General features: G+C 43.2%; 1 protein-coding gene across 1 annotated transcript in view; it reads left to right on the top strand.

Moving 5' to 3' along the window:
- Nucleotides 1–14,862, top strand: part of LOC120999118 (fetuin-B-like) — a 42,049-nt gene extending 27,187 nt beyond the window's left edge. Inside the window, exons 6-8 of the mRNA XM_040429989.1 lie at nucleotides 4,492–4,605; nucleotides 11,636–11,722; nucleotides 14,184–14,862. Coding sequence (XP_040285923.1) covers nucleotides 4,492–4,605; nucleotides 11,636–11,722; nucleotides 14,184–14,792 — 810 coding nt within the window. The 3' untranslated portion in view covers nucleotides 14,793–14,862. The remainder of the gene's footprint in view (nucleotides 1–4,491; nucleotides 4,606–11,635; nucleotides 11,723–14,183) is intronic.
- Nucleotides 14,863–25,062: the final 10,200 nt, after the last annotated feature.

Genomic DNA, 25,062 nt, shown 5'->3' on the forward strand with positions numbered 1-25,062 from the left:
ATGGTCTTGAAAGTGGCAGACTTCCCATCTTTTCTGGCGAAGAGCTGAAAGGGATAGCCCCAGCGGTATATAATATCATTGTCCTTAAGGAGGATCAATAAAGGTTTAAGGGCTTTCCTCAGCATGAGTGTGCGCCTAGCTAAATCTGGCAAGATGAGCACTCCGGGGTAATCCTGGAGATTTGGCGGCATGCTCCTAGAGGCTTTGAGGATCTCTTCTTTCTCTTTAAAGAAATGAATCCTGCACACTATGTCGCGCGTGCGAGCTGGATCTGAAAGTTTCGGACCCAGGGTTCTGTGGATCCTGTCAATTTCGACCGGAGTATCCAGATTTTTATTAAGCAACTTGACAAAGAGGCCTTGAGCCCAATGTTCCAGGTCCTGTGGGAGAACAGATTCTGGGACTCCCCTTATGCGGAGATTATTTCTCCTATTTCTGTTCTCAATGTCATCAAGATGACTCAGTATGTCCTGGATCTGACCTGTATGATCTTGCAGGATCTGCTGATGAGACTCCAGTGTCTGGAGGGTCTGTTCTTGAATGGCTTCCACATCCTACACTCTATGGCCCACTTGCTTGAGGTCTGATTGCAGGGCAGCAATATCTTGCTTGTGTGACGCTTCTAGCTTTGTGAAGAGAGCATTCAGCTCATGTTTTGTAGGCAGAGCTTTAAGATGGACCTTCCAGTCCCATTCCTCCTCCGGTGAGGACGGTGTCGCCTGTACATCAATACTTGGACGCCCCTGAGAGCGGTGTGACTGAGGTGAGGAGCTAGGTGAGGAGTGCCTGCTGTCCGTCATGGCGGGTGAGGAAGGGACCGCTGAAGACGGGCTGTGAACCGCTCCTGCATATGACTGGATACTCGGTACATCGGGCGGTGAGTGGTTAGGGTCAGGGGATGTTGCTGCGGCGTCCTGATCCGCTATCTTCTCCTCAGGAGGTGCGTCCGCCATCTTAAGACGCATGGCTGTCTTGGCGCCACTCACCGGCTGAGAGCTGGAGGCCAGAAATCTTTCCATGGCGCCGGATTTTCTGTCCACCGGTGCCGGTGTGGACGACGTTCTTTTCCCCCTGTTTTTCATGGTGATATGTGGGTCGACTGTGTCCTGGGCTCTGAATAACTGCCGGAGATAGTCAGGAGCTCTGAGTGCGCGCTGCTCACTCGGCCATTGGCAAGCTCCGCCCCCCTTCTATTACATTTTTAGGTCCAAAATGTAGAGCTCATTTAGTGCTAAGTATACCAGTGCTCCAAATCCCTTGGTTCCCTTTACATGGCCAAATCAAGTTTTTATGTTAAACGTATTTATTTAGAATTTTTGGTAAAACATTTTTTCCATGTCCCTATCTATATTTTAAAATATTCCTATAATCCTGCAATTTTCACACTGGCTACAAGGCATAAAATATGTCAAGACTTCCTGTTTGAGAACAGCCACATGGGCCACAGACACAAATAGACTAGAGCTGCTATCATTGACTTCTATGGGAGAATTTTCTAGGCATGTGACTGTAACAGGAATGTGAAAAGCTGTGATCACACTTGTTGTGAATGGTGGATCCTGTGTTATCTATACTAAGGTGATATGTCATTCTAATCCTGCCTGTGATGATAACGCAACGGCTACTGAAAAGTTACCTGTATTAAGAAGAGGAAGTCTCGACATTAGGCCTAGTGGCCAGTGTGAAAACTGCATGTTTAGATATTTTTAAACAAAAATCATGAAAAATTCTGAAAATAAATGTTTAACAAAAAAATGTCAACATTTTTTAATAACACACTGCCTAAAGACATAAATATGTCTACCTACAGTCACTGGGAGTTGCTTATAGAACATAGATTTCTTTAGCTCAGGAGCAGCTTACTGATTTGGACATCTGTATTGGAAACCTTAGGTCCCCTATTAAGATATAAAATTATCAGCACAGAATTTTTGATCTACTTAGGCTATTTTCACAAATCTTCCGGCAGGCTGTTTCAGCAGAAGAATTGCCTGCCACAGTTCATTGCATCCAGCATAGCTGGAAAAGGCTGGAGTCAAAAACCTATTGACTATAATAGAACCCAACGGGAATTCCGTCATTTTCCAGCAGTAGTGACAGGGAATGTTCCACAGGATTAGCGCATAGCAAATATAGTGGCAATATTCAAAAAGGGTCCAAAAACAGAGCCCGGGAACTATAGGCTAATGTTTTCTAAGAGATGCTATCTTGGAAAACCTCAATGAAAATAAAAAAATAACACCATATTAGCATGGCTTCATGAGGGATCGGTCATGTCAAACTAATTTAATCAGTTTCTATGAGGAGTTAAGTTCTAGACTTGACCACGGCGAATCAATGGATGTCGTATATCTGGACTTCTCCAAAGCATTTGACACTGTACCACATAAAAGGTTAGTATATAAAATGAGAATGCTCGGACTGGGAGAAAATGTCTGTATGTGGGTAAGTAACTAGCTCAGTGATAGAAAACAGAGGGTGGTTATTAATGGTACACACTCAGATTGGGTCACTGTCACTAGCGGAGTACCTCAGGGGTCAGTAATGGGCCCTATTCTCTTCAATATATTTATTAATGATCTTGTAGAAGGCTTGCACAGTAAAATATCAATTTTTGCAGATGACACTAAACTGTGCAAAGTAATTGACACAAAAGAGGACAGTATACTGCTACAGAAGGATCTGGATAGACTGGAGGCTTGGGCAGAGAAGTGGCAGATGAGGTTTAACACTGAGAAATGTAAGGTTATGCACATGGGAAGGAAAAATGCAAGTCACCCGTACATACTAAATGGTAAAACACTCGGTAACACTGACATGGAAAAGGACCTAGGAATTTCAGTGAACAGCAAACTAAGCTGTAAAAAACCGTGTCAGGCAGCTGCTGCCAAGGCCAATAAGATAATGGGTTGTATCAAAAGGGGCATAGATACCCGTGATGAGAACATAGTCCTACCACTTTACAAATCACTAGTCAGACCACACATGGAGTACTGTGTATAGTTATGGTCTCCTGTGAACAAGGCAGACATAGCAGAGCTGGAGAGGGTTCAGAGGAGGGTAACTAAAGTAATAACTGGAATGGGGGGACTACAGTACCCTGAAAGTTTATCAACATTGGGGTATTCACTTTAGAAAAAAGACGACTGAGGGGAGATCTAATTATAAGGTATAAATATAACAGGGGTCAGTACAGAGATCTCTCCCATCATCTATTTATCCCCAGGACTGTGACTGTGACGAGGGGACATCCTCTGTGTCTGGAGGAAAGAAGGTTTCTACACAAACATAGAAGAGGATTCTTTACGGTAAGAGCAGTGAGACTATGGAACTCTCTGCCTGAGGAGGTGGTGATGGTGAGTTCACTAAAAGAGTTCAAGAGGGGCTTGGATGAATTTCTGGAGTGTAATAATATTACAGGCTATAGCTACTAGAGAGGGGTCGTTGATCCAGGGAGTTAGTCTGGTTGCCTGATTGGAGTCGGGAAGGAATTTTTTTCCCCTTAAAGAGTACCTTTCACCGATTATGACAATGTGAACTAAGTATACAGACATGGAGAGCGGCGCCCGGGGATCTCACTGCACTTACTATTATCCCTGGGCGCCGCTCTGTTCTCCCGCTATGACCTCCGGTATCTCCGGTCACAAAGTTATGGTAGGCGGAGTCTGCCCTTGTTCTGCTGTAGCGCTGGCCAATCGTAGCGCAGATCTCACAGCTTGGGAGGTTATTTTCTCCCAGGCTGTGAGCTCTGCAATGCGATTGGCCAGCGCTACGGCAGAACAAGGGCAGACTCCGCCTACCATAACTTAGTGACTGAAATCTCCGCCTACTATAACTTAGTGAGCCAAGATACCGGAGGGCATAATGGGGGGAGAACGGAGAGGCACCCAGGGATAATAGTAAGTGCAGTGAGATCCCCGGGCGCCGCTCTCCATGTCTGTATACTTAGTTCACATTGTCATAATCGCTGAAAGGTCCTCTTTAAGTAGGGAAAATTGGCTTCTACCTCACAGTTTTTTTTTTTGCCTTCCTCTGGATCAACGTGCAGGATGACAGGCCGAACTGGATGGACAAATTTCTTTTTTCGTCCTTATATACTATGTTACTAGTGCTAGCATTCTGCCCAACAAAAACTGGTGCTTGCAGTATTTGGCTATGCTAGTGTATAACTAGCCTTAGATTGAAACCAGAAGCATTCCCAATTATAAAAATGATGGCGAGTGCTCTGGTTGTATCTTTAGTTTCCTTACCAGCTTGGTATAGAAAAAGAGAGATGATAGTAGAACTGTCAATGGAACATTTCTTACTAGTATGATACAGTAAATCCATAACAGTATATGTGAAAGAAACAGCGTTGAACATAAATACATACATACATATAGCTAACTGCTCAATATAAAGAAAACAAAAACACAATAGACAATAAAGAATAAAGGACAACTCCATTATGACTGCTTTTTATATAATGTAGTCATTTTTTTTCTTTTCTAGTATAAGTTTGGACAATTGTATTTCTTTGAATTCATCATAAAGGAAACTGAGTGTTTGAGAACACAAGCTGATGTAAATCTTGATGATTGCGTGTTCCGTGCAGACAAGGATGCAGTAAGTTGTATTATTTCATATTCTTTTGATCCTTTATATATTTGCAGCTTTATATTTTACTAATGTACTATCACAAAATACTGTAAGGGCTTGTTCACATGTCAGTGAATCACGGTTCTGTGCTTTCTATGTTCTCCACATGAGGGGGCATTAGACATACTGAAAGGGGTTGGTACAAATTACCACATCACCATTCATTCTTTTCTTGTTGTCTCTAATAAATGAAAGACTCCAAATGAATCATGACACGCACTTGATCGGTGAGATTTAAAAGAGTTTTCAGAGAATTTTTTTACTGATGACCTATCCTCTGGAAAAAAAAAAAGCTATTCTACCACAGTTTTATAGGGTTTTTATTTACAACGTTCGATGTGTGATAAAACTAACCAGTGAACCCGGTGTTTTTCTTGCATTTTGATACTGGTAAAATAATAAATACCTTGGAAAAAAATCTGTTTTATTTTTTTATCACCAAATATTCTAACCCCTAAAACTGAATTGGCCACTTTTTATTCCGTTTCGCAGTTTGCCATATGGGGAAAATATTTTTATAGTATGGGTGTTTTCACACGTGGTGATACCCATTATGTGCTTTTTTTTATTTTGGGGAAATTGAGGTGATTTGAATTTTTATATTTTTTTCATTTTTTTATGTTAAAAACGTTTTTTTTTTTACACTTTTTTATAGTTCCCATAGATAAATATAACAAGTAGTCATTAGATTGCTATTGTCATAGATTTTAACGCATTAGCATTGGAGTCTATGAGAAATTTACTAGATTCCTGTGGAGATGGAGCCCTGGTACAGACAGGGGCTTCATAGGAAACACTATGCAGCGGAAAAAAACCAAGGGCAGACTCCGCCTACTATAACCAAGTCCCCGAACATACCGGAGGACATAATGGGAGAACGGAGCGGCGCCCAGGAATAATAGATCCCTGCAGTGAGATCCCTGGGCGCCGCAGTATATGTCATGATACTTAGTTCACAATGTCAGGATCGGTGAAAGGTCCTCTTTAAAATTCACCATATGTCTACTTTATGTTATCATCATTTTGGTAATGTTTTTTTTAATTTTCTTTACAACTTTAGGAGGCTTAGGCCCCTTTCTCACGGGCGAGTTTTCCGCCCGGGTGAAATGTGTGACATGAACACATTGCACCCGCACTGAATCCTGACCCATTCATTTCAATGGGACTGTGTACACGAGCAATGTTTTTCATGCATCACTTGTGCGTTGCGTGAAAATCGCAGCATGTTCTGAATCCGGCACACTCGTCTGCAAGGGGCTTTAGAATTTTAGAAGCAATTTTTTTAATTCTCAAGAAAATTTCCAAAATCAATTCAGTTTTGAAGTCACTTTGAGGAGCTTACATAATAGAAACCACCCATAAATGAACTACACCCCTCAAGTGATTCAAAACTAATTTTAGAATTGTTACTCCACAGGAATTAAAGTAAAATGGAGGTGAAATTTTCTAATTTCCCTTATTTTTGCAGATAATCCATTTATTCCTGTAACACATCAAGGGTTAACAGCAAAGCAAACCTCAACATTTATTACCCTGATTCTGTAGTTTACAGAAACATTCCATATCTGGTCATAAACTGCTATATGGGCACATAACAGTGCTCAGAAGCCAAGGAGTGCCATATGGTTTTTGGATTGCAGATTGTGCTGGAATGGTCTTTGGGCGTCATGTTACCCAAACCATGTTGACTCTGAGGTACCCATAAAGTGGGAACCCCCAAAAAGTGACCACATATTGGAAACTACACCACCCAAGGAATTTTTAAGGGGCGTAGTAAGTACTTTGACCCAACAAGCGCATCATAGAATTTATAAAACTCTGTGGAAATTAAAAAAATACATTATTTTTATAAGAAAATGGGCCCAAATTTTCTTTTACACAAGGGATAACAGGAGAAAATCACTCCACAATTTGCATCCCATTATCTACTGAATACAGAAACACCCGATATGTGGTCTAAAACTGCAGTTTGGCGATATGCCAGGGTTCAGAAGGGAAGGAGCCGCATGAAATGAAATTGCTTAAATGTTTTTTAAGAGCCATATGTTTTTTATTATTTTGTTGACTGAGCTGTGTGGGTGCTTATTTTGGCTGGACAAGCTGTTGTTTTTATTGGCACTATTTTGAGGTACATTTGGCTTCCTGATCTTTTTTTTAATCTCATTTTTTGGGAGGTGAAGTGGGCAAAAATTTAAATGTTGTCAATGCTTTTTTACTTTTATTTATTACTTTTATTTTTTATGAGGTTCACTATGTGATACATATGATATGATAACTTTATTCTGCAGGTTGATATGATTATGGCGATGCCAAAGGTGTATAGTTTTTTTCATGTTTTACTGTTTTGCATAATAAAATAACTTTTTATTAAAAATATTTAGTATTTTGCATCACCATATGCTAACATCCATAACATTTTTATTTTTCTGCCAATATAGATGTCTAAGGACTTGCCATTTGCAGGACAGACTGTATTTTTATTGGTACTATTTGGGGGTACATAAGACTTTTTGCTGACTTGATATTATGTTTTTGGGAGGCCAAGGGCACAAAAAAAGCTGCTTTGTCCCCAGATGGCTGATACGGACGTGGCGATAACAAATATGTCTATTTTTTTGTTTTACACAATAAGAGTACTTTTGAAAAAAAAAATCTTAGAGACATATTTTTTTTTAGATTACAATGGTCTTGTGTGAGGGCTCTTTTTTTACGTTTTCATTGGTACCATTTTGGGGTACATATGACTCTTTGATCGTTTGATATGTTTTTTGGGAAGTGAGGTGACTAAAAATAGCTGTTTCAGCATAATTTTGCAATACCAAATATGTCAATTTTTTTAAAAAAATTAAAATTTTTAAATAACTTGATTACGGGAAAAGGGCACTTTTTTACACCTGAACATTTTTTTTTTTACACTTTGTGTCCCCCATAAGGTCATACAAGACCTTTAGGGACATTTAACATAACATTTTTTTTATTATTTTTTTACTGTTGATTTCTCCTGTAACTAGGGTTGAGGTTGTGCAGTGGCACAGTACAGATTTACTGCAGAGCCGATTGAGGTCTAGGAAGGCCTGGCAGCTCCTGCAGTCTCTGGGCCCGGCGGTCACATAATCGCTAGGGCCAGAACAGGATGCAGCATCTTGTTTCCTATCTGTAGACACAGTGCTTGTTCAGTGCTGGTTCTATGGCACTATACTGCAGATGTTGTACCGTGCCAAAACATTAGAAGCTCCTTTAAAATTACTTTTTTATGATGACTGTGAGGAATATGGAGTATGATTTCATTCCTGCCATATGCTCCAGGAGTGGGCAGAGGAAGTCAAACTCCACAAGGGGGCCCTGCTTCAAAAACGCAGCCAGATAGCAGAGGTCAGAACTCCACAGGAGGTCCTGGACAAGCAGGCCACTTGCGTACAATTTCACACCTCCATTCAGACAACACGGATCTTGCAGGAAAACTTCCTTGCAGAAGGTCTAGGCCATTCCCCAGTGGCATCATGGCCGGGCGATTCATTATGTGACGAATGCCGCACCTCGCTGCAGCCAGGACGTCAAATACGTAGAGCCAGTGAGATACGGTATACTGGTTACCAAGGCATGACGTTACGCCGTCCCTGAGGAGCAGGTAAGGTCAGCTTGGTACAATGTTCACAGACTCCTCCTGTCCACATGGACACAGAGAGGCAACAAGCTGAGGGACCCTTTTCACTGCCCCAGTGAAACAGTGCTTCCTCCGCCCGGGAAGACTGCCACCAGCTTCTCGTTTGATATAAGCCCGGTCCGTTAACAGGGTTATATAGGGTGAGAAACCAACACGCAGTAGCGTATAACTAGGCCGAAACACGGACATGGGGATTCATGATCGAGATACCAGTCAGCACAAGATTAAATTATATATTGGGTGGTGGTACTTTGGGTAATTATGAATAATGGGTTTCTGTAAGGCTTGGCTGTAGTCACAATGACCCTTTAAGCTTTTCATCTTGGGGAAATTTGGACATTTTAAGCTTTTGCGGTTTTTAATTTTTTTTTATAAATATTACTAAATGTAGCTAAAATGTATACCTATATTTTTTTTATTTTTTATGAAAGCAAAAAGGAAAAAAATGTGTGTACGTTTGTATATTGCACACACACAAAGTCCGCTATACTATTGCTAAAACTAATACATTTTTTTATGAATGAAAAACGGTCAGCTAATGGCTTATGTAAAGGTCTTATCTGTGATGTTCTGAACTCATAAACACTCATTCTAGCTAAACTCTTAGCAAACTAATAAGAATATGGCTTATACTGTAGAGTGTTTATGAGGTCAGGAGATCACAATAAGCCCTCTACATGAGCTGTTATATCACCTGACAGAACTCAGGAAAGATAGTCTCAAATGATGTTTGACCGCATGTATCGTTAAAACTGCTGACAAATTTTTATAAAGACCAATGAGTAAAATGAAATCATAAAAAGATGTCCATAGCAGTGAACTTGTTTAGGAAGAGAAGGTGCAGGAATCTGGTTTGGGTTTGGAAGTTCTCCACTACAATCTGAATTGGTCTGGTTTATAAGCAATTTATGTAGCTGGTGAAGGAGGGAATTGATGATGAAGGCCAAATGAACCATCGTCAAATTGTTCATGTGACCATTGGCTGCCGCAGGTAGACGTAGCCTATGTGAGCCAGGCTGCAGATGGATGTTTAGCTTATCCTTACATACATGCAACCAATGTGAAGGGAAGGATGACTCTCTAAAACCATTCAGGGTTAAACGAAACTTAGGGGGACGTTTATGAAGACTGGCGATTTAGATGCTGGGCCGCTGTCCCTTCTGCAATGGCGGTTCATAACGTAGGCAGACTTTATACTTGTCTAAATCTAAATCAGCTCCCTTGCTGGTGTACATTTAGACCATTTTCTACATTAAAACAGACGTAGAAAATGATAAATGAGACGGGCCATCTGGTCCGCCCTTTTACCCGCCCACGCCATGCCCCCTTTTTTAGACCTGTCGTGAGCAGTGAAAAAGGGGAAAAAGTCACAGATTGCAGAACAAATAACCTTTGCACCGCAATCTGTCACAGATATATGCCAAAAGTGCCATATATTTGTTCTTAAATGACCCCCTTTAGAGTTTATTCACACACAAGTGAAAGTGTGCCTCAGAATTTGAACGTCATTCCATTATTAAGTCCAAATAACACTTAGGTGAGAATGTTCTGGCTGCCTTTAACCACCACTCAGGAAAGTGGAAAGGGATTCTATGGGTATTCATAAAATAAAATTACTAAAAATACTTTAATATTACTATATTATAAGTATATTCCTAAATACATTTCATTAGTTATAATGACTCATTTTCTCTAGGGAGCAATCATCGGGGGAAATAACATGGCCACCGTCCTATTAGTGCACACACAACCTGTCGCACAGGTGGACAAGTTACTTCACAACACTAAGGTAAAGAGCTGCCTCATCCTCCTCTCCTACTTGTCATAATCCTGAATACAGCTGATGAGATCTACAGCTAAATCTCTGTAGGATTGGAGTTCATGAGGAGACATGAATTACAGAGAGGAGGGTGGGGATGTGACTAATGAGCAGCAGCACTTGTATGCAGTCTCTGTTACCACAGACCCACATTACCACAGTCTGTGGTAAAAAAAAATACAAGCTCTTTGCACACATTTTTGATCAAACGTGTGTAGGGCCCATCTACCAGGTGTCAAGGTGGCTTCTGCAGATGGGTCCCTAACACTGCCTATCCTGGGCTTGACTAAGCCTACAATATTCAGGGCAGTGTAGGAACCAGCTACATATATACTCTGCTCAGAAGCCCCAGGCAGATGAGCGGGTAGTGCTCAATCTAAAAGAGGCAGCTACCCTCAATATATACTACACTATACTAGCATCCTCTCTGTACTTCATATCTTTTCATGAATTCCTGCAGAGATTCAGCAGAAGATCTTATCAGCAGAGAGGAGGCTGAGGCAGTTATTTAGCTCAGTGTTGTGAAGTAACTTATACTCCTGTGTGATTATGACAAGTAATATTTAAGTATTTTCAATAAATTTATTTTATGAATTCACGGAGAACCCATTTAAGGGCTTGTGGAATAGAAATGTATTGAAATGATTGCCAGCCTTCCCTCTATGACTGTGTATACCGATACACTGATAGGACCACCTCCTAGACTTTAAAGCTCAGAATGAGCTGGAATTTATATGACTGAATTAGGCCTCATGCACACGACAAAAAAACTGACACACTGTCAGTTTTTCATGGCCATTTTGCATCAGTGTGTGCATCCATTTTCTGGCTGTGTGTCCATTTTTAATGTCCGTTTTGCATCAGTTTTTCTTGTCCGTCATTGTGCTCTCCCACATGGTTACGTCACCACGCAGATCGCAGGTCCTTCTGTAGGTCCTGCTCAATGAAGAGAGAAGAGACTGCCGCACCGCGAGCAAGTGGATGAGGTGAGGTTTCGTTTTTTTAACCCCTAAATGGCCTGTGTACCCGTTTTTAACGGCCGTTAGACGGGTACATTCCTGTCAGTTGGCCATTAAAAACAGTCCCATTGATTTTAATGTGGTCCATCCGGCCGTGAAAACGGCAAAAAATAGAACATGTCCTATTTTTGGACGAACGCTATTCACTGGCTGTTAAAAAAAAAAGTGTGCATGTAGCCTAACAAGTTATACTGAATATTTTCCCATAAAACTACATGTCAATCTGCTCAGCTTCTCCTGCTCTATAACATGATGCCTTCAGCTCAGGCACCATGTTTAACATGACAGGTTCCCTTTAAACATCACCTTGAATTTATGGCTTCTGGGGAAAAAAATAATTATTTGACCGCACCAACATATGGGGGTCAGTCTGCTATAGGTTTCAGCATGGTATGTTTGTCAGATAGTAGAGTTATAAGACAAAAAAAGAGATTGTTAGCTGCAAATACCAAAGTAATAAACAGCAGACATAACTGAGGTGTTCCCTTTCCACAGCATGTTGGTTTCTGCACAGGAGGTGTTTACCACACACCTGAAAGGCAAGAAAAGTATTACGTGTCCTGTGACATCTACAACCCAAGGGTAAGCTGAGTACATGCTTCAAATTGATAATCAGTCACATTTTGAACTAGACATGTGTTGTTGTTTTTTTTACTCGGGAAGCCTTTCACTCAGAATAGTAGAGAAATACACTTGCATACACATGAGACAGCGATCATAGCCGCCAATGACTCGTCAGTGGAATTGTTCATGCGAATGATCCAATCACCAATGTGCCAGACTAAAGAGTCGATTTCTAAAGAAAAAAATGAGTTCCTGGGCCTTAAGTTCAATGGTAAGTGATTGGCCAAACGATTGCTCTTGCTGATATTTCAAACAAGGGTCAGTCAAAATTAGCAATTGCAACTGACATCTCATGGTATTGGCAGATTCAATGCACATAGTAAAGTTGTGTGTTATATGGCAGCATTATGCCTTACATTATGGGATTCATAAGCCTTCTGTATGCTGCAGTATGGTGTCTTCCCTAGAAGCAGAGAGTGCCATACTTTTGTTTTATTTCCAAATTTTGTAATTTATGAGAAAATAACCTAAATGCTCCCAGCCACTCCATTCATTCTCTATGGAGCTGCTCGGCTGTCTCTGACAGTCCCAGAAAGTCCATAGAATGAATGGAGTGGCACTCCATTGGGATCAGAGGTGGTCCCAGCTGTTGGAACCCTACAAATCAGTTAGCTATCCCCTATTCTGTCATATCCAGGGGATAGGGGATATCCTTTAATAACCAGAATAAATGGAAATGAATATAGCATTAGGCCACTTTCGCAGTGTTTCACAGTGCTATTGGCTTCATGTTCTGAGCTAAACCCTTGCTGACTAATGTTTTTATCAAAAGCAGCATGTCTGAGTATAGTGTTTTTTCAGTTTTTTGTCTCAATAGCAAAAGGAAAACACCATAAAACATCTCAAACTCTTGGTGTAATGAGGAGTTTATATGACTATGTGTTTTCAAATGCTGAAAAAACAACTGTGTGTAATAGGCCTAACGATTGGTGTAAGGTTGTTGTTTTCCGGTATTGAGATACGGCAGAGGATCTCAATAGCACGAGAAAAAAAAATTCTGTTTAGTCCTCATGCATTCTGAATAGAAAGAGATCTGTTCAGTATGCATCACGATCTCTTCTGTTCAGGCAGCATTCTGTTTTGTGACCGGACACAAAACCGCTGCAAAATGCAGTTTTGTGTCCGGTCAGAAAAAATTGAAAAAAATGGATCCAGCACTGAAAACAAGTAAAGTCAATGGTGACAGATCCGTGTTTTTTTTTTACCAAACACTGACGTGTGAATAAAGCTTAACAGAAAGGATGCATCATGATGTGCAAAATCAAAATGGATACGTTTAATTCACCTATTGAGATCCTCTGCCGGATCTCAATACCGGAATTAACAACGTGTGAAAGTAGCCTAATCACAGTATAATGTAAAGTTATGTAAGTTTCTAACAAACCTTGTCTTTGAATTACTTACCTTTTTAAGAACCCTGATTGTTGTCAGTTACTCGTTCACAAACAGAGGCTGAAAACTTGTCCTGTTCTGACTCAGGGTCAGAGACTGTTAGAAGAGAGTTCTCAAACTTTAAGGCTAGGTCTACACGACGACATTTGTCGTGCGACAGATAGGGCACAACTACACTGCAACATTTGTAGCGCAACATTTTGTTGAACCAATGTCGCGCAACAATTTTTATAATGGCAGTCTAGGGTGTCGCACTGCAACATGCAACATGCTGCGACTACGACGCAACAGTCGCAGAAAAATCCATCTCAAATGGATTTTCTGCGACTGTTGCGTTGCAGTCGCAGCATGTTGCATGTTGCAGTGCGACACCATAGACTGCCATTATAAAAATTGTCGCGCGACATTAGTGCAACAAAATGTCGCGTGACAAATGTCGTCGTGTAGACCTAGCCTAATAAGCTGTGCACCTATGTCAGTTGGACATGATCTTAGCAGATTTTTGCCTCAAGATGTCAATGAGAATGTTTCCATTCACTGACAACAACTAGATGGTTTTTAAATTGTAAGGAATTGGTAGACAAATGTGGTAATTTATCAAACTGATGTAAAGTAGAACAGGCTTAGTTACCCATAGCAACCAATCAGATTCCATCTATATATTTTGACAGCTCCTTTGGAAAATGATATGTGGAATCTGATTGGTTGCTATGCACAACTAAGCCAGTTCTACTTTACACCAGTTTGATAAATGACCCCAAAATATTTTAGTTTCCCATGACTTTTTATTATACAGCAATTTATCTATAATGGATTAAAACTAGAAAATTACTAAAGGGGGTCCTGATCGGCAAGGGTGCCAGGAGTTGAACCACCACTGATCACATAATGATGACCTTTCCTTAGGATAAGCCATCTATATTAAACTCGCGGAAAATCCCTTTAAATTGATTTTATCTATTTGTTTAGTATAATAAATATAGTTTTTTTTAATAAACAAAAGCCTGAATATGATTTTTCTTTTCAGGTTGATAAAGACTATGATGATCATAGACATCAGCTTTGTGGTCATGGACCAGTTAGATTAAATAATAAACAAGGAGAAGAAAAGAACACAGTCCCAGGCGTAGATGCAGCAGAAGAAATGCAAAAAGATGCTGGGGAGTCAGGAAAAGGCAAAGAGGCACCTGGCAATTGTGAGCATGGGCGATGCCCACTCCACAGGGGTCATAAACATCATCGTTGCCGACATGATCACCATCATCATTATCCTCACCATCATAATCATTCTCACCATCATGATCATCCTCACCATCATGACCATCCTCACCATCATCATCATGATCACCACAATCATACCGCATCTAAGGATGGCAGCTCATCTGAAGAACATTCTATTAAAAAACCTTTTGAAAAAAGATCAAAAGGTTCAGTTGAGCTTTACTATCTATCTGCTAAGAGAGACTGTGTACCACATCCTACCATTGTCCACCAACCTCAAAAATATGAAAAGCCTGGGAAGCATGGAAAGTTTGATAATATTGAATTTCCAAGTGAACAATCAAAACTGAAAACATGTCCAGGTGAACCAATGGTAGAATTACTACAAATTGTTCAAGATTGTCTTTTTAAATAATATAGAGCAACAGCATTTGTCTACTATATATGTTAAAAAGAGCAACAATAAACATTTATGAAACAAAAAATAGCAGTATTTGTCACCTTCAATGCATGTCATAAAGGAAAAATCTGAATAAGACTTAAAGATTCACTACCTTTTCACACAACTCTGCATAAATCAATAGTACAAGCAAGTATAAGAAACTTTATAATGTATCTTATTAAACAAAAATGCCTTGTTCTAGAGTCATCAGCTGCCCCCTTCCTTTCTAAAATAACTTTGACCAGATAAAGGACTAGGAATTTTACGTGGTCCTGAAAAAAACTAAAAGTGGCCAACACAAGTACGTGGGGCCAACAGAATAACATAGTAATGCACAAAATACTGCCCCAGTAGAACCAAATACCACAGTTCAGAACATATTTGACACTGTTTCCATGCAGAAACTGTGGGAGGTAAGCTGCACAGAAATTGGACCCTTTGAATCCACATGTGGACCTGCTACTGTTGTGCGAATATGCAGCAAAATTTCAAAGGTCAACCTTTGAAAACCAGTCTGACTGTGGAATATGTGCTACACCGTGGACTGACTGCAGCAGTTACAGCATACGCTGCATAGTAGATGTAAAAACATACTGCATCTGCTGTAAATGCAGCGGTCAGTCCACAGTGTAGCACAGATTCCACATTTAGGCTGGGTTCACACATGACGGAATGGCTACGGATTTGCCGTCACAGATTTTTGCAGTGTTGAACATTACCAGCAAAGTGAATGAGATTTTAAGAAATTTTATCCCCACGCTACATACAAAAATCATAGCGTAAACTGATGTAATGACCGGCGTCACGCAAAGGGAGGGAAATGGGAAGGCCCTGTCCAAGGGAGAGGGAAAGGTGGTGACCCCTGACTCACCTTGCGGCTGGCACCTGACTGCCCTGACGTCCCTAGACGGGTTCCTCACCCGTACGCCGATCACGTGCCTAAACCCTGGCTTTCCCTAAGATGAGCCCTATGTAGTGAACGGGGCGGTGGGATCACTAGTCCGCACCACTGACACTAAGAGGAAAACACCAAGGAGAGGACAGACAATACAGACAAACATATAATCCCAGGTGGGCGACAACAGCAGACCACCAAGGCCCAACAGGGATCCGGAGGGTAACGTTCTGGAACAACAACCAGGGAACACAGCTACACAGCTCCAGTGGGTCAGTATAGAAGTCTAGGCAGGAAGCTCTATATCTGGCAACCAGAGAAGTGAGAGATGGGAATATAAGGAGGTTGGGATTGCTGGACAAGAAACAGCTGAGGAGGAGAAGCTACGGATCCCTGAGTGAGCCAAAAAGGATTGCAAGGCAAACCCAGAAAGCTACCATTAATAAACAGCACTGTTTTTAGACATAGAGCGCGCAGCCACCCGCTGCGACTTCCTGACCCTGGGTATAACGGAGTCAGGCGTGGCTCTTGACACCCTCGTGACCGTACCCCCCTCTCTACGAGGGGCCTCCGGACACTCAGGACTAGGTCTCTCAGGATGAGAGGCATGAAAAGCCCGAACTAACCTGTTGGCGCTTACCTCAGACGCTGGAACCCACATTCTTTCCTCGGGACCGTAACCCCTCCAATGCACCAGATATTGAAGAGAGCGGCGGACCCGACGAGAATCAACAATTTTGGATATTTGAAACTCTAGATTACCATCCACAACAACAGGAGGAGGTGGCAGCGGTGACGGTTCTAGAGGTGGAACATACTTCTTGAGTAACGACTTATGGAAGACGTTATGGATTTTAAAAGTCTGAGGTAGCTCCAGGCGAAAAGCCACGGGGTTAATGATGGCTACTATTTTGTAAGGGCCAATGAACCTAGGACCCAGTTTCCAAGAGGGAACCTTTAATTTAATATTCCTAGTAGACAACCACACATAGTCATTCACTCCTAGGTCCGGACCTGGCGACCGTCTCTTATCAGCCATGCATTTATATTTACCTCCCATATTTTTCAAATTAGCTTGCACTTTCTGCCATACAGAAGAAAGAGATGACGAAAACCGTTCCTCTTCGGGAACCCCAGAAGACCCCCCCCTCTTTGAAAGTACAGAATTGGGGATGAAAACCATATGCACCAAGAAATGGTGACTTGCCAGTAGATTCCTGACGGCGATTATTTATGGCAAACTCGGCTAACGGTAAATATGATGACCACAACTCTTGGTTTTCAGACACAAAACATCTTAGATATGTCTCAAGGTTTTGGTTGGTACGCTCAGTCTGTCCATTCGACTGAGGATGGAAAGCTGAGGAAAAAGGACAAGTGTACCCCCAAACGGGAACAAAAAGCTTTCCAAAATTTTGAAATAAACTGGGTTCCCCCATCCGAAACAACATCGGAAGGGACCCCGTGAAGCTTCACGATTTCACTGATGAATACCTGAGCAAGAGTCTTAGCATTAGGTAGTGCGGGTAACGCAATGAAGTGTACCATTTTGCTAAACCTGTCCACTACTACCAAGATAACTGTTTTACCCGCAGACAAAGGTAAGTCAGTGATAAAATCCATTGACAGATGTGTCCATGGCCTATTGGGAATGACAAGTGGCAATAAAGACCCTGCAGCACGTGTATGAGAGACTTTCGCGCGCGCACAAGTAGAACAGGAAGACACAAAATCCATTACATCCTGACGCAACCTTGGCCACCAAAAACGACGAGACAATAGCTCCAAGGTTGCTTTACTACCCGGGTGCCCAGCAAGTGCCGAATTATGATGTCCCTTTAATAATTCGAGGCGCAGGTTTAACGGTACAAACAATTTCTCTGAGGGGCAAAAGACAGGGGCCTCTAACACCTTCCCCTCCAGAACAGAGTGTACCGCAGAGACAACCACTCCTCTTTGTAGAATGGGTACCGGATCACTCACATTACCCCCTCCAGGGAAACAACAAGATAGTGCATCTGCCTTGGTATTTTTTGCCCAAGGACGATAGGTAATAACAAAGTTAAACCTGGTAAAAAATAGCGACCACCTAGCTTGTCTAGGGGTGAGACGCTTAGCTGATTCGAGGTACAGAAGGTTTTTGTGGTCCATAATCAGTGACGGGGTGGATTGCCCCCTCTAAAAAGTGACGCCATTCTTCAAACAATAGTTTAATAGCTAATAGTTCCCTATTGGCAATATCATAGTTCTTCTCTGCTGCAGATAGTTTTTTAGAAAAGAACGCACAAGGACGCCATTTGCCAGGAGACGGACCCTGACACAGCACAGCCCCCACTCCCACCTCTGACGCATCTACTTCAACAATAAAAGGCTGGGAGACATCAGGTTGGATTAGTACAGGTGCCGAGGTAAACCTCTCTTTTAGAGAGGAAAAAGCAATTTTAGCGGCGTCAGACCATTTAGAAAAATCAGTCCCCTTCCTAGTCATGTCAGTAAGAGGTTTTACAATCACCGAATAATTTTTAATGAATTTTCTATAGAAATTTGCAAAGCCCAAGAACCGTTGCAGTGCTTTGAGGTTCTCAGGAAGATCCCAATCTAAAATTGCCTGGACCTTCCTAGGATCCATACAGAAACCTGAAGCAGATAATAAATAACCTAGGAACTGTATTTCCTGAACGGCGAAAACACACTTTTCAATTTTAGCATATAATTTATTCGTCCGTAGGACCTGCAGTACCTGTCTGACATACACCTCATGTGTTTTCAGATCCGACGAATAAATTAAAATATCATCTAGGTATATCACCACAAACCTGCCGATAAGATGACCAAAAATGTCATTAATGAAATGTTGGAAGACAGCAGGAGCATTGGTCAGACCGAAGGGCATGACTAGATTTTCATAATGCCCCTCAGGGGTGTTAAAAGCTGTCTTCCACTCATCCCCTTCCTTGATACGAATCAGATTGTAGGCCCCCCTAAGATCAAGTTTGGAGAACCACCTAACACCCGCAATCTGATTAAACAGGTCAGGAATGAGAGGAAGAGGGTATGGGTCTCGGATGGTTATCCGGTTTAATTCGCGAAAATCTAGGCAAGGACGCAGGCCCCCATCTTTCATTTTAACAAAGAAAAACCCTGCAGCCACGGGTGAAGAAGAGGGTCTGATGTATCCCTTAGCCAAGCTCTCGGAGATATAATCTTTCATAGCTTGTCTCTCTGGACCCGAAAGATTATATAACCTGGTCTTGGGTAATTTTGCACCAGGAATCAGGTTAACCGGGCAATCATAAGGACGGTGAGGTGGTAACTTCTGACAACCCTTTTCAGAAAAAACGTCCTCAAAGTCCTAAACAAATGTAGGTAGGGTAGCTAAGGAGGCGACTAAGCAATTGCTATTTAAGCAATTTTCTCTGCACTGCTCACTCCACTCCAATATCTCCCTGGCCTGCCAATCCACCACTGGATTGTGCGCTACCAACCAGGGAAGACCCAACACCACCGGAGTGGGAAGCCCCTCCAGAACATAACATAAAAGCAACTCGTTATGGTGGTCCCCTACCCGAAGGTGTAAGTTATGGACAATGTGAGTGAGGTTTCTCTGAGACAGAGGAACAGAATCAATAGCGAATATGGGAATAGGTCTCTGTAGCGTACAGAGAGACAAACCCATAGTTTGGGCAAAATGGGCATCTATCAAATTTACTCCTGCTCCACTGTCTAGAAAAAAAGAAATAGTCTCCGTCTTAACGCCAAAAACAACAACCGCTGGCAACACAAATTGCGATGTTCGTATGGAGGAAACGTATACCCCCCGGCTGACATCCTCCACACAGCCTGGGGTTAGTAGTTTTCCGACGGAAGGACAGACATTAATAAAATGACCCCTCTCCCCACAGAAAAAACAAACCCCACGCCTACGGCGAGCCTCAGGAGGACGGACCTGACGAGTAGTTCCTCCTAGCTGCATAGGTTCGTCCAAGTCCGTACAGACTAACTGCTGCTTGGGAGGGGTTACCAATTGCTCCGGATTTTTCAATCTGTCCCTAAGACGTCTATCTATTCTGATAGAAAGGGACATCACCGCATCAAGGGAAAAAGGAGTCTCATACAGCGCAAGCGCATCCTTAATCCTTTCGGATAACCCAGAGCAGAACTGACTCCTGAGAGCCGGGTCGTTCCATTGGGTATCCGTAGCCCACCTACGGAACTCTGAGCAATACTCCTCTACTGGCCGCTCTCCCTGTAGGAGTCTCCGTAATTTTGATTCAGCCATATATGAGACCCAAGGCCCCAAAAAATTCATCCACTGACCGGAGAGCCTGGGAATCAGTGGGTAAAGAGAACGCCCAGGATTGCGGGTCCCCCTGCAGCAGGGAAATAACAACCCCCACCCGCTGTTCTTCATTACCAGAGGAGTAAGGGCGCAGCTTAAAATATAATTTACAGGCCTCACGGAACGTTACAAATTTGTCCCTTCCCCCAGAAAATCTGTCAGGAAGAGCAACCTTGGGTTCCGCAACAACCTGGTTACCTGTAGCAACCGCTGGGCTTGCGGTCTGTTGCAATTGCTGCTGTTGCTGGAGGATCGACGCCTTCAATCCTGCCACCTCCAAAGACAGGCCTTGAAGTTGCTTTGACAAAGCAGCAATTGGATCCATACTGAATTCTAAGTAGGTAGAAAGAAAAAGTGTTTTTTTTTTTTGTTTTTTTTACCTACACAAAATAAGGGCCAGATATAATGTAATGACCGGCGTCACGCAAAGGGAGGGAAATGGGAAGGCCCTGTCCAAGGGAGAGGGAAAGGTGGTGACCCCTGACTCACCTTGCGGCTGGCACCTGATTGCCCTGACGTCCCTAGACGGGTTCCTCACCCGTACGCGGATCACGTGCCTAAACCCTGGCTTTCCCTAAGATGAGCCCTATGTAGTGAACGGGGCGGTGGGATCACTAGTCCGCACCACTGACACTAAAAGGAAAACACCAAGGAGAGGACAGACAATACAGACAAACATATAATCCCAGGTGGGCGACAACAGCAGACCACCAAGGCCCAACAGGGATCCGGAGGGTAACGTTCTGGAACAACAACCAGGGAAAACAGCTACACAGCTCCAGTGGGTCAGTATAGAAGTCCAGGCAGGAAGCTCTATATCTGGCAACCAGAGAAGTGAGAGATGGGAATATAAGGAGGTTGGGATTGCTGGACAAGAAACAGCTGAGGAGGAGAAGCTACGGATCCCTGAGTGAGCCAAAAAGGATTGCAAGGCAAACCCAGAAAGCTACCATTAATAAACAGCACTGTTTTTAGACATAGAGCGCGCAGCCATCCGCTGCGACTTCCTGACCCCGGGTATAACGGAGTCAGGCGTGGCTCTTGACACCCTCGTGACAACTGACCTGTGGTGCAAATTGTAAATCTGCAGCATGTCAATTTATGCTGCAGTTCTCCCCAGCAAATTCCACCCTTTGCAATGTAGAGTGGCAAAAAAACCTGCACTGGAACTAGCACTTTGAATGAAACAGGAAGCACACCTCCATTCAAAGTGTAATGTTGGGTTACTACTAGGGTTGAGCGAACCCGAACTGTAAAGTTCGGGTTCGTACCGAACTTTAAGATTTTTGGACTCGAACCCGAACATTTCAGTAAAAGTTCGGGTTCGGTGTTCTGCGCGATTTCTCTGCGCAGAGCAGCCAATCAACAAGCGTTTAACTGTCTGACCTTAGAAGCTATCACAGCCATGCTCACTAATGGTATGGCTGTGATTGACCAGTGCAGCATGTGACCCAGCCTCTATATAAGCTTGAGTCACGTAGCGCTGCACGTCACTCTGCTGTTACAAGTGTAGGGAGAGGATGCTGCTGGACTGGTGATTTATGGGAGAGAATAGGAGAGAATCTAACTCAGCGATCTACATACAATTAGTTGTGTGGGTGCAGGGCACAATCTTTTTGCCCTGCCCTGAGCCCATTGACCAAAAAACAACAACTTTTATCCGTTTGTTACTTAGGTGGGCGGCGGCCATTTTATGCAAGCTCAGTGCACCAGCACTGCATCTGAGCTTTTGTGACATTCTAATCCAAGCTTGAAAAACTGCACTAATAATCTGGTTGTAAAAAAAATCACCCTTTTTTGGCAACATACAACATCTGGTGCATTTGCAGGATTAGTCAGTGTGCAATTTTAGCTAGAAATACAGGCATAATTTTCTGGGTTTTTTAAAACGCCCTTTTTGTGCAAAATACACTATTTTACATCCTTAGCTGCATCTGGACGTGTGAAATTCAAACGTTATATACAGCTTTCATATTCTGTTAGTAAAAAAAACACTTTTTTGGTAATATACAACATCTGGATTAGTCAGTGTGCAATTTAAGCTAGAAATACAGCCATAATTTTCTGGGTTTTTAAAAACACACTTTTTGGCCAAAATACACTATTTTACAGCCCTTGGAGCATCAATACGTGTGAAATTCAAGGGTTATATACTGCTGTCATATTCAGTTATTAGCAAGGAGTTTGGCCGGCACACGCTGAGGTGCTCGCCGCACGGGATAGGATAATTACCACGTGTGATGAAAAGAAAGATCCCAGCAGACGAGTCTTCAATGCTTGCAAAGTTTTAATGCCTGTAACAATAGTCCATCAAAGGGACGCGTTTCGGCTCAATTGCCTTTCTCAACAAAACCGTTTTGTTGAGAAAGGCAATTGAGCCGAAACGCGTCCCTTTGATGGACTATTGTTACAGGCATTAAAACTTTGCAAGCATTGAAGACTCGTCTGCTGGGATCTTTCTTTTCATATTCAGTTATTAAACAAACACCCATTAGGGCAAAAAAAAGTTTATTTGGCAGGCTTTGCTGCATATGTCATTGTGAGATACACCCTTTAAATACAGCGGTTCTATTCAGATATTTGAAATACCGCCATTTTGTGCACAAATCTTTAATTGCGGCCTAGTGTGGGTCAGGCCGTGTGAGATACACCCTATATATACAGGGCTTATATTCTTCTATTAAAAAAACAACCTTTGTGGGGCAAAATACACAATTTTTCAGGCCTTGCAGCATCAAGATGTCTGAAATTCCAGGGTTATATACTGCTGTCATGCCCTGCTCGGACGGTGTGCGGAGGTCTGTCTGATTGGCAGCACGTGTCTAACCTTTTGTTTGTTTTGGAATCATGCTGTATCCGCCTTCCTTCAGGTGCTCTGGTTGGGGTCATTGGCTTAAATTGCCTTCACTCCCAGAGGGCCATGCGGGTTATAGAATTCAGTCTGGCCTTGGATTCAAGGAAGGAAGGATTGTCTGTTCCAGCTCAGATAAGTTTGGTTTCTGTTTGTGTTGTTTGCGGTCTAGGCTATTTGTGTGTCTTCTGCCCCTTCTCCCCTTTCACCATCTCAGGGATTCTAGGGTGTTTGCAGTCCAGGCACGAGGACACATCATTCCTACCATCAAGGTCTGAATGTGGGCTTAGCAGCATAGGGAGAGAAGTCAGGGATGTGCTAGGAGGTGACCTTTCCCTAGCATCTAGCCTAGACACTTGTGTATTTGGTTGTCTGTGTATCTGAGATCCTGTCCGCCGTGACAACTGCTGCCATATTCAGTTATTAAACAAACACCTGTTTGGGCAAAAAAAGGTTTATTTGGCAGTCTTTGCTGCATATGCCATTGGGAGATACACCCTTTAAATACAGGGGTTCTATTCAGATATTTGAAATACCGCCATTTTGTGCACAAATCTTTAATTGCGGCCTAGTGTGGGTCAGGCCGTGTGAGATACACCCTGTATATACAGGGCTTATATTCTCTATTAATAAAACACCCTTTTTGGGGCAAAATACACAATTTTTCATGCCTTGCAGCATCAAGACGTTTGAAATTCCAGGGTTATATACTGCTGCCATATTCAGCTATTAAACAAACACCCGTTTGGGCAGAAAAAGTTTATTAGGCTGCCTTTGCTGCAGATGTCATTGTGAGATACACCCTTTAAATACAGGGGTTCTGTCACAGTCGTTACCTCTGGCTGTGACCTTCTGTCTATGCTCTCACTGCAGCTCCGTTCCTGTGTGTTGCTTGTGGTTCATTATGGGTTAACTCCCCTGTGTTCCTATCTGGAGTTAATCCTCTCTGTCTGCTCCATGGGTGTGGCCTCTCTGCTGCACCCATGGAACCTGTATATAAGGCCTCATGCACACGACCGTTGTGTGCACCCGTGGCCGTTCCGTTTTCCGTGATTTTCTGCGTACCCATTGACTTTCAATGGGTCCGTTGAAAACTCGGAAAATGCACCGTTTGTCATCCGCCTCCGTGATCCGTGTATCCTATACCTGAAGGGGTTAATTGTGCGTATTATAGCCCCCTGTAAGAGATCAGGGGCTGCCAGGCAGCAGGGGGCACACCCCCCTCCCCAGTTTTAATTTCATTGGTGGCCAGTGCGGCCCCCCCCGGCCCCCCCTCCCTCTATTGTATTAATATCATTGGTGGCACAGTGTGCGGCCCCCCCGGCTCCCCCTCCCTCCCTTTATTGTATTATCATTGGTAGCCAGTGTGCGGCGCCCCCCCCCTTCCCTCCCTTTATTGTATTATCATTGGTGGTCAGTGTGCGCCCCCCCCCGGCCCCCCCTCTATTGTATTAATATCATTGGTGGCCAGTGTGAGGCCTCCCCTCTCCCCCCCCCTAATACTTAGCAATATTAGAAGCATCATACTTACCTGCTGCCGGTCTGTGACCGGCCGGGAGCTCCTCCTACTGGTAAGTGACAGATCATTAAGCAATGCGCCGCACAGACCTGTCACTTACCAGTAGGAGAAGCTCCCGGCCGGTCACAGACAGCGCAGCAGGTAAGTATGATGCTTCTAATATTGCTAAGTAACCATGGCAACCAGGACTGCAGTAGCGTCCTGGTTGCCATGGTTACCGATCGGAGCCCCAGCGATAAAACTGGGACTCCGATCGGAACTCTCCGCTGCCACCAATTATCGGGGGGGGGGGGGTCGAGGGCAGGCCACACACTGGCCACCAATGATATTAATACAATAGAGAGGGGGCCGGGGGGGCGCACACTGGCCACCAATGATAATACAATAGAGGGAGGGAGGGGGGGCCGGGGTCAGGCCACACACTGGCCACCAATGATAATACAATAGAGGGAGGGCCGGGGGGGGGCGCACACTGGCCACCAATGATAATACAATAGAGGGAGGGGGGGCGGGGGGGTGGTGCACACTGGCCACCAATGATAATACAATAGAGGGAGGGAGGGGGGGCCGGGGGGGTGCACACTGGCCACCAATGATATTTAAACTGGGGAGGGAGGGGGGTCTGCCCACTGCTGCCTG

The sequence above is a fragment of the Bufo bufo genome, chromosome 4, assembly GCF_905171765.1.
Source record: "Bufo bufo chromosome 4, aBufBuf1.1, whole genome shotgun sequence".
In the NCBI taxonomy this organism is placed as follows: domain Eukaryota; kingdom Metazoa; phylum Chordata; class Amphibia; order Anura; family Bufonidae; genus Bufo; species Bufo bufo.